We start from the raw sequence: 13,738 nt of genomic DNA, 5'->3' as shown, positions 1-13,738 counted from the left end.
GGAGGAAGAGGAGTAGAAAGAGAAGGAGGAGGAGAAGAAAGAGGAGGAGGAGGAAGAGGAGGAGGAGGAGGAGGGGATGAGGAGGAAGAGGATGAGGAGGAGGAGGAAGAGGAGAAGGAGGAGGGGGGAAGGAGGAGGGGAAGGAGGAAGAGGAGTAGAAAGAGAAGGAGGAGGAGGAGAAGAAAGAGGAGGAGGAGAAAGAGGAGGAGGAGGAGGAGAAGAAAGAGGAGGAGGAGAAAGTGGAGGAGGAGGAGGAGGGGAAGAAAGAGGAGGAGGGGAAGGAGGAGGAGGGGAAGGAGGAGGAGGAGAAGAAAGAGGAGGAGAAGGAGAAAGAGGAGGAGGAGGGGAAGGAGGAGGAGGAGGAGGAGAAGAAGAGGAGGAGGAGGAGAAAGAGGAGGAGGAGGAGGAGGGGAAGGAGAAGGAGGAGAAGAAAGAGGAGGAGGAGAAGGAGGGGAAGGAGGAGGAGGAGAAGAAAGAGGAGGAGGGGAAAGAGGAGGAGGAGTAGAAAGAGAAGGAGAAGGAGGAGGAGGAAGGAGGAGGAGGAGAAGGAGGAGGAGGAGGAGGAGAAAGAGGAGGAAGAGGAGGAGGAGGCAGCAAGAGAAGAGGAGGAGGGCTGATGTGGGAGGAGGCGGGCCCAGAACTGCAAGCAGGATTCTCCTGTGCCTGGAGTGAGGCAGGAGCCTCCAGCAGAGAGGCATCTGCCAGGTTTCGCTTTCATATTGTAAAATGTAGACCCTTAGGTGACATGAAAAGAAATCCTAACCTCCCCATTCTCACACTAATGAGGAGAAATACAGTCGATGCCTTAGCTCCAGGAAGTATGTGCCAAAGGCAAAGCTGGAAATCCAGCTGCCCAGAGCATGCACAGCTCAGCTGTGCCCTCCACCGGGTTCAGTTACCTGAAAAGAAGGGATGAAGGACTTGGGGCGGCCCAGCATCTGGCAGTACTGGAAGATTTCCGTCCTCTGGATAGCCTGGGTTGTTGCGAATTTCAAAAACTCTTGGCTAAAACCAGAGAATAATAATAAAAGAGATTGGGGAGTGAAGGACAGAGCTAAGTCCTAGTAGACCCCAAACCAGCTGCATCCTCTGGTGGCAGAGCCTCGTCCTGGGCTGATCCCAGGGTGGCTCCAAGAGATTGCAGGTCTGCTCTGGGATACAGAGCAGAGCTCTGCACCTGGACAGTAGGAGGCAGAGGCTGAGAGAGGAGGTCCTCCTCAGCCTTCTTTGCTGGAGAATAAGGTCCTGAGTCCTCTTCTTAAACCTACCAAGCACTGGCCTTTGTGCCCAAAACCCTGGCATGTCCCAGGAAAGACACCCCAGCCTGCGCACAGGGGCACAGAAGAGGGAGCCATGGGGCCCTCCAGGTGCACTCTGGGAAGAAGGCCTGCCAGAGGACGGGGACAGCTGAGCCAGAGAGCAATGGCAGCCCTGCACTGGATGCTCATTCAGCGAGGAGGAGGACATGGTGAGTGTAACCTGAGGGGCCACCAGTGTCCCACATGCCCCTCAGATCTCTCTTCCCTGAACAGCTTGCCATGGTGTCTGAAATCACAGTCACTAGGGTTATTCTTGGGGGTTAGGACATTGCCTCCAGAAATGTCCTCATTTATCATGAATATGGAAGGGGACATATTAGTCCAAACACCCTTGTTGTCACATCTGGCCCTCTGATGAGCTAACTGTGCGTGGAGACCAGGGTCCCGAGAAACAGGCTATGATGTGGTCGCCGCTAAGGTGGCAGCAGCTGGGGGCAAGTGTCACAAGAGCAGACTTCGCAGCTGGCTGCCTGGACCCCACATCCAGCCTGGCATAGTGGCTGGGGCCAGCTCTTTAACTCCTTTGTGCCTTGGTTTCCCTCCTCCATGAGACTGAAAATATACCCTCCTCTAGGGTAGATCTGTAACATGGGAAATACTGCCCCAAGAGCTTCAGAAATCCTGTTACTGCTAGGGACTAAACTTGTCTGTCTGTCCATCTATACTCATTCTCTAAAGGCTTGCTGAGGTTCCCCTGTGTGAAAAACCTGGTATCACAGCCAACAGAGAATAATAAGCCCCCCAGTGGGCTCTGAGGGACAGTCATGGTAGGGGTGCTGGGGCTCCAAGGAGGGAACGTCAACTTCTTCCACTTCCCTATTTTTCCTGGGGTGGCCTCCTAGAAGCAGCCCAGGGGGGTTGTGGGTTGTGGGTTTGGGTTTTGCTGTGGTGAGTTTTCTTTAGAGAGGATCTCTGGTTGTGGAACCAGGGTGCCACCTAGTGCCCAGAGTGGCACAATACAACTCAAAGGCACCAGCTCGCCCTTTTCGCAGAGCAGGACCTGGGGTCTGAGGCCCCCTGGTGGTGAGCTAGCTCAGCAGCAGCTAAAGTTCACAGGAAAAATAAACAGTGGCACCTCGAAACCCAGCAAGGGCTAAAACAGTCCCGCGGCAAACATCTTTGCGGTTCCCTTTCCCACGAAGTCACATACCTGTGACTGCTGCCCAGCAAGGCCAGATGGTCTGTCTTCACGGTATAGTGGCCAAAGGGCACGTGAGCCACGAGATAGCAGAAGTGAGCGGCCTCCACCAAGCCTTTCCCCGCTGTGGGAGGAGCAGAACAAGACCCAGTCATGGAGCCCGGGACCTGTGGGGTCCCGCAGTGTGGGTGGGAGAGAGAGAGAGAGAGATGCAAGAGTGGACTTGGGGGTCAGGGGAGAAGCCTCACGGGAGTAAATCAACAAGCTTCTCATAGGCCAAGTCACAGCCCCTGCAGCGCCCCCCCCCCCCTTCACTGACCCGACTTATGACCTCAGGTGTTACATTTCAGTTCTCTTCAGCCAGAATAAGGCCCTATTCTCATTCTCCCTAATGGATTTTCCATAGGAATTTTCTAAACACTTTAGTCCTTCATGATGATGTGGGGTGAGTAGGGATGTCTATACCTGAGCAAAGAAGTGCCCTATGTAAGAAGCAATTCTTAAACCAGATGGAATGAATTCCAGTCCGTTAAGTCCCTAGCCAGGTGCCTGGCTCAGGAGGGCCTCCACAAACATGGCTACCTCTCCTCCAGGGTGCTGAACAACCCCACCTCTTGGCAGCACCTGACGCGTGACTACTTCAGGTTTAACAGAGCAGCGTTCACAGAGTTCCACACAGAACACCAGGGTTTCTAGATGTTCTACCCCTTGAGCAAATTAAAGAACCACTCATCTGGAACATTCACTAGCCTCTAAGTGCTCGCCAGGCTATGTTTAGACAGAGATGACAGAAGTAAAGACTACAGAGTAAAGACTAAAGGCTGCTATTATTATCGTAATTTTTAAAAGTAATTCAGGCAAAAACAGAATTTCCTAACAGACTGAGCTGGGTCACTGAAGGACTAACAGCAGCAAGGAACGTTGTTCCCTGTGCTTCTCCATGTACAGGGGAGTCACCAGGGGCAGAGAAGAGGCTGCAGAGAGGAGAGTCTGCAGCATCAGAACACCACATGTCAGGTTGGCCTGCTCTGGCTTGCCGTGGAAATTCTGGGGAACAGAGATACAGGGAAGAACTGCAAAGCCCCTGGGTCTGGGACATAGACTGGCCTTCACAGAATCTCAGAATCTAGGGACAGGTATTTAAAGCAGGCCTGGAAATACCCTAGAGGAACAGGGGGCAGCGCAGGCGTCCACTTACCCAAGGTGTCCCCCATGGTGACAATAGCACGTTGGTGCAGCTCCGGATCCCCAGCCTGATTTGACAGAATCACAGCCAAGTGGGGCCTCCAGTCCCCCCACTGCTTGTCCCCACAACACTGAAAAAGGGCAGAAGAATAATGAAGGCTTCCAGAGTCATTTAGAGCTTCTCAAAATACAGGTTAACACAAAAGGCTGCTGCCTGTCTTTTGGTTTGGAGGAATTCAGGGGACACTCAGGATACTGACTGCTGTGCTACTGTATGTTGATCTAGAGTTCTCATTAAAAATAAATAAAAAGACAAAACTGCTAGAAAGATAGACAGGCAGACAGACACATATAGACAATACATACTTACGCATGTGCCTAAGAATACCAGGAGATAAACAAAATGACATTAGTCATTCACTAATTTTTAAATTCTTCCCAGTGCCTCACTTTCACCCCAAATAGCAGAGACAAAACAAAACAAAACAGAAAAGAAAAACAAACTTTGATGTTTGCGTGGGAGAAGGAAGATCAAACATCTTTTTCTTGTGAGTAGAAGAGACTGCATTAGCCTGTCACAGATGTCAGGGGAACACTAGGCCACCTGATGTCTCACCACTGCTAATGTCTTCTGGTTTTACTAAGCCCCTTGACACCCGTCATTATATCTAACCTTTGCAACAATCCTGTGAGGTCTTACTATCGCTTTAGGGATTTGAATAGCCAGTCCACCCAGCCAGTACTCAATCCCCAGTCACTTCCCTCCTGTCCTGGGAGGCTAAAGACTCCACCAGGGGGCAGCAGAGAAGTGGGAACGTGGGGAAAACCAACAGAAATGGTGCTTTCCCTGTGAGCTAACCCAAGGGCCACTCTTCTCCCAAATGAGGGAAAATTTCAGGGAAGAAACTGTCAATAAACAATATGATGGTCCTAGAAAGAACACAGGCCCTGGATTTGACTTGATTCCTGCCTCATACTAGCTGTGACCCCGAGCAAGACTGTTAATGTCTTTTAACCTTTGTTTCCTCATCTCTAAAATGAAGATCATAATTTCCACCTAACTGCATTATTGTTGATAATAAAATAAGGTAATATCTATGTAAAGCATACAGCATAGTTCTTTTGTTGTTTGTACTGAGGATTGAACTAAGGAGGCACTTTAACACTGAACTACATCACTAGCCCTTTTATAAAAAAAAAAAAAAAAAGAAAAAAAAGAAAAAACAGGATCTCACTAAGTTGCTGAGGCTGGCTTCAAATTTGTGATCCCCCTACCTCAGCTTGCTGAAGTGCTAGGATTACAGGTGTGCACCACTGTGCCACTTTGGCTTTTACTTTATAAATTCCATAATCGGTATTAATATACACACACACACACTGGTAAGCTCAGCAAAGAGGCCAGTCCAACTCCAATTTGTTGCACAGATGAGTAGAGCAGATTGGCAGTAATAACTAAGATTTGGACATCAAAACTATTCACAATTATTTGCTGTTTGTAATTATCCCAAGGAATAAAAGATGCTTTTATCCAACTCTATGTTATTCTTACTCCCTGCTTATTTGGGCAATGCAATATAATACATTGATGATGAAAAATCAAAATAATAATAGTAGTTCTCATTTACCATCCTGGTTCAGGTATTGAATCATATCCTATGCTAAGCATTTTCCTGCCAACAATCGTATGTGATAGGAATTATTATTGCCTAGAGTCAGGCCTCTTCTGCTGGATGTAAAGGAACCAGCAGAAAAGAAGAAAATCCCTTACTAAAAATAAGGGGGAAGGGAGAAAATTTGAATTCATTCTTCTGTCTATTCCTGTATGGTTTGTAACACATCTCTGCCAAGCAGATCTATGGAGTAAAGGGGAAAAGAAGAAACATTATCAACTAATTTCAATGGGCCAGGCATGGTGGATGATAGGTTCACAAATTCTCTCTTCTTCATTTTTCACAATAATCCTATTGGCTAGGTAACAAAATCACCACAAGGGTGAAAAACTGAGGCTCTGTGGGATTGTGTAATCAGGCCAGGCTTGCACAGAGGTAACAGCAAAGTCAAGGTTAAACCCGTGATGAAACCTCATTTGCATGTCCCATTACCATGCCACTGCCTAAGCCACTCACCACATGTCACTCAATTCAGGCATTTCATGAGGATGCCAAGAAACTTCCACACTCCCAGAGCAAACCCTGCACCTACCCATCACCTCTCATGCCTCGGTTTTCTCACCCATGAGTAGGGGAAAGTAGCTAACTCTACTGCTGCAGCGAGACCCAGAAGACCCTAAGTTGATTCTACCATGTGCTGTAACAGTGCTCTTGTGGATGCAACTGCATTGCAGGGCACAGGCCATTCAGCTGAACTGAGAGGCACACTGCTCCAAAACAGCCCGTCGGTTTAACAATAGGTCATGGAAGTCATTGGGTCTCTTTTATTTTCTTAGAATTATCCACAGCAATAAGGACAAAAAAGTAAAAGTGTGATGTCCATTTTCCTTAAAACTGTTGTCAGGAAAAAACTCCAAGCTTCAAAATACAAGAAAAGGCGCCAAAATTAATGGAGATTGAATGTAGGTGCACCAGAAAGAAGCAGAGGGAAATCATGAAACAGTTGCTTCTATGAAGCAAGAGCATAAAGCTGAGTTACAAGAGCTCAGGAGAGAAATAGTGGGCAACGGAGACCTGCAGAGCTCAGGAAAGAAGTGGAGGGAAACATCAAAGAAATAAAGACAAAGATGGAAAGACACAAGAGCAAGAGACACTGGTGAAAGCACAGCAGGCAGAAATAGGAACGAAGGGACGGAGGGTGGGTGGGAGAGAAGAGTTTTAATTAAAGAGAAGATCATATACATTTATATACACATATATATCATGTATTTATATAGCTTATGCATTTGAGATGCATATACATGGAATTCCTGAAAATAAACCATAGTAATGGAATGAGACAAATATAGATTAATATACTTCAAGGAAATTCCCGGACTCTAATTTATGAGTGGACATATTTAAAGAGTGTGCTAGGCCCCAGGGGGGAAGAAAACTGACCTAGACAGTCAACACTAGGAAACATCCTAGTAGTTACTGGGCTTCAAAGCTAAGGATACTTTGGGGCAAAAAAAAATCAAGTCTATTATCATGGGAAAACTCGCAGGTAGGCCTCAGACTTCTCAGCCACATTCTGCTCCAAGAGAAGTGAAGTGCAGTGTGTCGGATCTGAGGACTGGTGCCCAAGGGAAGAGCTTGCCCAGGGTAGAGAAGCACAGCCCAGCGTGAGAGCCTGGAGAACAGCAGTGTGGGCTTCACTGCAAAGCAGGCAGCCGTAACATGGTGGGAAGGGCAAGGTCTTTAGGGTCAGACAGACCTGGGCCAAGAGTGACCCCACCATCTCTGTGACCCTGAGCCATGTACACCTTTGCACCTCAGTTTCTACATCCACAAAACACAGATAACTCCTACCTCCACGCATTAAATGAAATAATATGCACCAAAGGGCTTAGCACAGGGCCAGGAACATGGCAAATAACTGACAGACTGTCATTGGTCCTGTCTCATCTAGAAAGCCATCGCTGCATTCCGGAGCCAGCAGTCCCCACCCACCCTGACCCCGATGATGCTGAGGTGAGGAAAGGTACCGTGGCTGCTTGTGGAATCCTCCCCGACATGAGCTGGAAGAGGGTCTGCAGAGGGTCGTTGAGCGCCAGTGTGCTGGTGAAGCTGCAGGAGAGAAAGGTCAGTTGGGGGACCAGGCCCAGAAGTCTTGGCCCATGGCCACGTGCAAGGCCCCTCCACTGGGTTTCAGTAGGTTCTTCTGGAGTGTGAGCATCTCTGCTCTGCTGGGCCTTCCTGTCCTCTTTTTGGGGGTGACAGAAACATCTTCATTGCCACACACCCCCCCCATAAACTTCCTGTGTAGGGATGCTTTCTGTACTTCGGCCCTAGCCCTCTAACTCTAGAGTGACCACTGCTATGGGCCTTCTTCTGTCAACAATATATCCCACCCTCACCTCAAGGGCCCCCAGAGAGCTGCAGAGTTACCTGGAAGCTCTTCCCTTCTCGTGGGCTCCTCCTCCCAGCCACCCTCCTCCACACCAAGCCCACGGCTCCGTGACATTTTTCTGATTCACCCCAAGCCTGGGTCTGTATGGCTTTTACTCACAAGCACTAAATAGCCATTTTCAATAACCAAAGAGGCGTGGAACAGGGACCAGAAATGATCCTGCTCATGACAATCCATGGGATCTGCTTAACAAGGATATAATGAGCTCTACAGCTGATCTGAGACTTAAGCACACTCCGTAAGATATTTTTCACAATTCACTTGGCCCCATCAAAAATCAATGGCCCAAGGAAAAATAAAATCTGTAGCAGAGATATATGCCACAATGTGGGGTTGTGGGATGTTCATTTTCAAAACCCAGAGGAAAACTGTCCCTGCGAACACCATCTTCTCCCCACAGCACCCTTGCCGCAGGAGCGCCGAGCACATTTCATAATTGCCCCAGAGCTCCTCAACATTCCAGTGCTCAGCAGTATGACCTGTCCCCCAGGGAGACTGAGGCCGTGGTGAAGAACAGCTCCCGGCTAGAGTGACAGCCATGAGGAACACAGATTGAACTTAAAGTGGAGGGGTCCATCCACTCGTCCAACCTGGCCCAACAGGATTTGTGGCCAATTCAGGCACAAATCAGGTTGGAGGTAGCTTCACAGCCTCAGCCAACATTAGAAGATAAACATTAAAAGTGCCATCTTCTCACCAAGCCTGCTCCTTACAGACCCTCTCACCCCCCACCCCCGCCACCCCAATGTCAGCTGGAGCCTGCAGGACCTATTCAGAAAGCCACCCCCACGCCACCACCTCTTCCTGATACTGATCCTCTTTTGCTGTTTCGTCACCCTCGTTCCACCGTTCACCTTTCCCTCAATCCCTCTCCCATTCTGCTGTGGTTGTCCTTCCTGGTGCCCCTGGCCCCTGGGTGGGTCTCCGTTGCTGGTGTGACTTCTGACTAAGCACCTCCGCAGTCTCGGCAGCACCACTGCTGCCGATGTCAACTTGTAGATCTGACTCCCAGCCCCATGGGATCTTTTCCTGGTATCATGGTCCTGCTGCCCTAATATCCTAGCCTACCTCTGGACACCCACCTCCCCACTCAACACTTACCTGCATCAAAACCCTTGGTCCTATGGTTTTCTCAGTTAAGCTTAAGTCATATCTGTTCCCTCCCTAATGGAACTATCTAGAATAGCCCCTCTCAGAGAAGACTACAGCAATGTAGAAACTACTTAATTTTGGAAACTCAAAAATATTACTAAAATGTTTCATTCCACTCAACAGATAGAAAGAGTGTCTCTGTGTCTGGGTTCTAAGATTCTGGAGAAAAGATGTGCTCAGAAAAAGAAAAACTGGAAGCTGCTTGGAGCATGGTCCTTCCCAGTGCCTTTGGCACTTCTCCCCACCCCCATCCCCACCCAGCCCTGGAGGGGAGGCCTCTCTGTGCCACTGGCCTCCTTTGTCAGCTGGACTCACCCACTCATGACCCAGTTGTAGGTCCGTGGATCCATCTTGCTGGAGAGGAACAAAGCATGACCCCACAAGTGGTTCTTCATGGCCCACTCCAAGGCCTCCTGAAAACCAAAACGTCACATTCAGCAGTGCCTCGGCCACAGAAATAACACATTCCCACAGTGGGCACTGCTGCACCCTGAACAGTAGAGGCTGGGCCTCCAGAAACTCTTGGGCCTCATTATAAATGTGAAGAAGGAAGCGGGGAGGGAGGGAGGGGGGCCTCTAATCAGCTTGGTATTTTCTCTAGATTGTCCACTTCTCCAGCCACCCATTATGCCATTTCCTTGACTTCCCTCAAACATGGTCACCAGGTAGCCATATCTTATTAGCAAGTTATAAAATACTTGTAAGAATCTATGTAACAAGATGTTACATAGATGTTACTTTGTCACCCAAAGAAAAGTCTCAAAATGCAAATAGCATAACAAGTATTCATGTTCGAGTCTGTTGAAGAACAGTGGCCTTTTCAACAGCTCAAGATCCATGTTCTCCTTCCTCGGTGAAGAGCTGGACTCAGTGAAGATCTGGGGCCCGGGTGTGGCTGAGTCTACACCATGTAAAGGAAATGGAAGTGTTTTGGACCATAAAACCACCCACACCCGATCCTCCACCCCATCTGGCTGCTGGAATGCAGAGGACTCCCTGGTTGAGGAGGGAAGAGCTTCCTGCATCCTGAGTCCAACTACAGGGAGAGGGGCTGCCCCACTGGTCCATCTACCTGTCCAGGGCTCTCAATGAACCAGAATAAACTGCTATAAGTTTAATCCAGTAAACATAGAAGTTAACCTACCTTCTAATGCTAAAAGCAATTGCTTGTTAACTGTCAAATGACTTCTTAGGCCAAAATAATACACAGACACATGTCTACTAACCTTTACATTCAGTTTTCCAGAAATATTTAGTAAGGAACTACCTCACATAGGAGGTTTTGAACTGGTATTAGTAACTTCCTACTACCACAAGATGTGGTTTGGGGACAGGAATTCACTAATGAGGTAATTCTATCTCCAAGTAACAAGTTCTTTAATCGGCTCAACATCCCTCCATGATATCTTCTTGGGGGAGAAGGATAGCAAATTTAAATAGCCACAATTAGGGAAACCAGCCTCTCATACAGGGCAAGTGAAAATGACATTAAAGGTCACTGTGTATATATTGATAATTTTGAAACCTTTCTCCTTTTTTTTGTAAGGAAAGGAGTTACTAATGCTTGACTGGGAATTACAGATGATTCAAAAATCTGCCCGTCCAAAAATATAATTTAAGAACAAGTGAAAAGCCAGGCATGGTGGTGCACACCTGTAATCCCAGCAGCTCCAGAGGCTAAGGCAGGAGGATCACGAGTTCAAAGCCAGCCTCAGCATCTTAAAGAGGCCCTAAGCAACTCATCAAGACCCTGTCTCTAAATAAAATATAAAAAGGGCTGATGATGAGGTTCAGTGGTTAATTGTCCCTGGATTCAATCCCCAGTACCCAAAAAAAAAAAAAAAAAAGAACTAGTGAAGAAACTGAGAACTTATATCAAGGACACAAGTCTCACCCAATGCCAGAAATAAGACCCAGGCAAATATGAACAAGGGTTCTAAAGATGCTCTCCCTCCCGGCACCTCGTCCATCACTCACACTCCATGGGTACCGCATCTCCCCCTCGATTCCTTTCAGGTCCAGGTGTGAGGGAGGTTAGAAGCCCAGGTTCAGGCCCTCGCTGCCTAGAGCTCAGCCCTCACTCTACCACTTACTAACATTTCTAATCCAAAAATACGTAAAGCAAGGAGGGAAGCTAATGTAGTGTTTCTATGGCAATAAAGAAGACAATGCGAGGCGGACCTGCGACCTACCGGCAGGTCAGGCACAGCAACCTGCGGAGTGGCAGAGCTGACCCACGCGCCTGCAGGGTAGGCGGACCTGCGACCCACCAGCAGAACAGGTCCAGAGGCCTGCTGAGGGGCAGGCCCGCCCCCTCCCCCGTGCCTGCTAGGTAGGTGGAACTGTGACCACCGGCAGATCAGGCCCAGCGGCCTGCTGAGGGGCAGAGCCGCCCCCTCCCCCCCGCACCTGCAAGGTAGGCGGACCTGCGACCCACCGGCAGGTCAGGCACAGCAGCCTGCGGAGTGGCAGAGCTGACCCACGCGCCTGCAGGGTAGGCGGACCTGAGACCCACCAGCAGAACAGGTCCAGCGGGGGAACCCGAGGAGACTGCTTCTTGGAGCCTACTCCTAGCAGAGAGTGCACCGAGCTCGAAGTGGCCGGGTTCTGGCTCCTGGAGCTGCTTTGGTCCAGGGCTGGGGAACCCGCGGAGACTGATACTTGGAGCTTGCTCCTAGCAGAGCGTGCACCGAGCTCGAAGTGGCCGGGTTCTGGCTCCTGGAGCTGCTTTGGTCCAGGGCTGGGGAACCCGCAGAGACTACTTCTTGGAGCCTGCTTCTAGCATAGCGTGCACCGAGCTCGGAGCGGCCGGGGTCAGGCTCCCGGAGCTGCTTTGGCCCAGGGCTGGGGATCCCGCGGAAACTGCTTCTCGGTCCGGGTCCTGCTGGGTGCTGTGGGGGCCAGAGGGGCTGAGTTGAGCTGCCACCTGCGCCCAGAACAGGCCAAGCGACCCGCCGGCTTGGTATCACGTCACCCCAACTGCAGCTGGGGCCGAAGAGAGCAGCCGCCCATGCCTGGAACAGGACCAGCGACCCGATGGCATGGTAGTCAACTCACCCCATTTGTAGTAGGGGCCAAGCAGAGCCACCGCCCGAGCCTGCAAGGTAGGCAGACCTGCAACCCACCGACGGGACAGGCCTGGTGGCCTGCCAGCGTGGTGGACACGTCGCACCGATTGGAGTGGGGGCTGAGCGGGGCCACTGCCTGTGCCCGGAAAAGGCCCAGCGACCCACCGGCGTGGCAGTCAAGTCACCCCATTTGGAGTGGGGGCCGAGCAGAGCCGCCGCCCGAGCTCGCAAGGTAGGCAGACCGGCAGCCCACCGGCAGAACGGGCCCAGCGGCTGGCCGGCGAAGCAGACACGTCACACTGGTTGGAGTGGGGGCGGAGCAGAGCCGCCGCCCGTGTCCGGAAAAGGCCCAGCGACCCGCTGGAGTGGCAGTCAGGTAGCCCCATTTGGAGTGGGGGCCAAGCAGAAATGCCTCCCGAGCCCACAAGGTAGGCAGACCTGCGACCCACCAGCGGAACAGGCCCAGAAGCCTACCGGCGTGGTAGACACGTCACACCAATTGGAGTAGGGGCCGAGCAGAGCCGCCGCCCGCATCCGGATCAGGCCCAACGACCTGAGGGCATGGTAGTCACGTCACCACAATTGGAGTGGGGGCAGAGCAGAGCCGCCACCCGCGCCCGCAGGGTGGGCAGACCTGCTACCGACCGGCAGAGTAGACCTAGAGGCCCGCCAGTGTGGTAAACAGATCACCCCAATTGGAGGAGGATCACAGCCACTACCTGCCCTGCAAGGGAGATTTTTCAACTATACAAGAGCAATATAAATAAATAGAGGGAAAATTTCAAAAAAACAACAGTTTCACCAAGCAGAAAGAAACGCGAGCAATATGAAAAGACAAGGAAAGAAAGGACCACAAGCAATGCAGGTCAACTCAACTCTAGAAGAGGTAATAGCTGCAACAGATGGAATGTCAGATAAAAAATTCAGGATATACATGCTTCAGATGATCTGGAGTCTCAAGGAAGACATGAGACAGCAAAATCAGACAATGAAAGATCACTTTGACAAGGAATTACATAAACAAATCCAAGAAGCAAAAGATCAATTACACAGGGAGATAGAGGTAATAAAAAACAAACAAACAGAAATCCTAGAAATGCAGGAAGCAATAAACCAACTTAAAAACTCAATTGAGAATACTACCAGCAGAGTAGATCACTTAGAAGATAGAACATCAGACAATGAAGACAAAGTATGTCAACTTGAAAAAAACATAGACAGCTCAGCAAGACTGTTAAGAAACCATGAGCAGAACATCCAAGAAATATGGGATAACATTAAAAGACCAAACTTAAGAGTCATTGGGATACAGGAAGGCACAGAGCTCCAAACCAAAGGAATAAACAATCTATTCAATGAAATAATACGAGAAAACTTCCCAGACTTGAAGAATGAAACAGAATCCCAAATCCTAGAAGCCTACAGGACGCCGAATGTGCGAAATCATAAGAGATCCACACCTAGACACATTATAATGAAGATGTCTAACATACAGAATAAGGAGAGAATTTTAAAAGCTACAAGAGAAAGGAAGCAGATTACATTTAGGGGTAAACCAATCAGGATAACAGCTGATCTCTCAACACAGACTCTGAAAGCTAGAAGATCCTGGAATAATATATTTCAAACACTGAAAGAAAATGGGTTCCAACCAAGAATCGTGTATCCGGCGAAATTAAGCTTCAGGATGGAAGATGAAATTAAAACCTTCCACGATAAACAAAAGTTAAAAGAATTCGCAGCTAGAAAACCATCTCTTCAAAAAATCCTTGGCAAAACATTACAGGAAGAGGAAATGGAAAATAACATTGAAA

At 49.4% G+C, this 13,738-nt stretch overlaps 1 protein-coding gene across 2 annotated transcripts in view; it reads right to left on the bottom strand.

Moving 5' to 3' along the window:
- The window catches only part of LOC308651339 (protein transport protein Sec16B-like), a 67,092-nt gene that overhangs the window by 14,692 nt on the left and 38,662 nt on the right, over positions 1-13,738 (bottom strand). For both annotated transcript variants that reach the window (XM_081298253.1, XM_081298254.1), the window contains 4 exons: positions 9,172-9,269; positions 7,280-7,361; positions 3,656-3,773; positions 2,470-2,581 (listed from right to left, as the gene is read on the bottom strand). In XM_081298253.1, the coding sequence (XP_081154379.1) occupies positions 2,470-2,581; positions 3,656-3,773; positions 7,280-7,361; positions 9,172-9,269 (410 nt within the window). The remainder of the gene's footprint in view (positions 1-2,469; positions 2,582-3,655; positions 3,774-7,279; positions 7,362-9,171; positions 9,270-13,738) is intronic.

The sequence above is a fragment of the Spermophilus citellus genome (assembly GCF_964194105.1).
Source record: "Spermophilus citellus genome assembly, chromosome: 6".
NCBI classification, from domain to species: domain Eukaryota; kingdom Metazoa; phylum Chordata; class Mammalia; order Rodentia; family Sciuridae; genus Spermophilus; species Spermophilus citellus.
The sequence above is the reverse complement of the archived record's forward strand: the minus strand, read 5'-3'. Positions and strand labels throughout refer to the sequence as shown.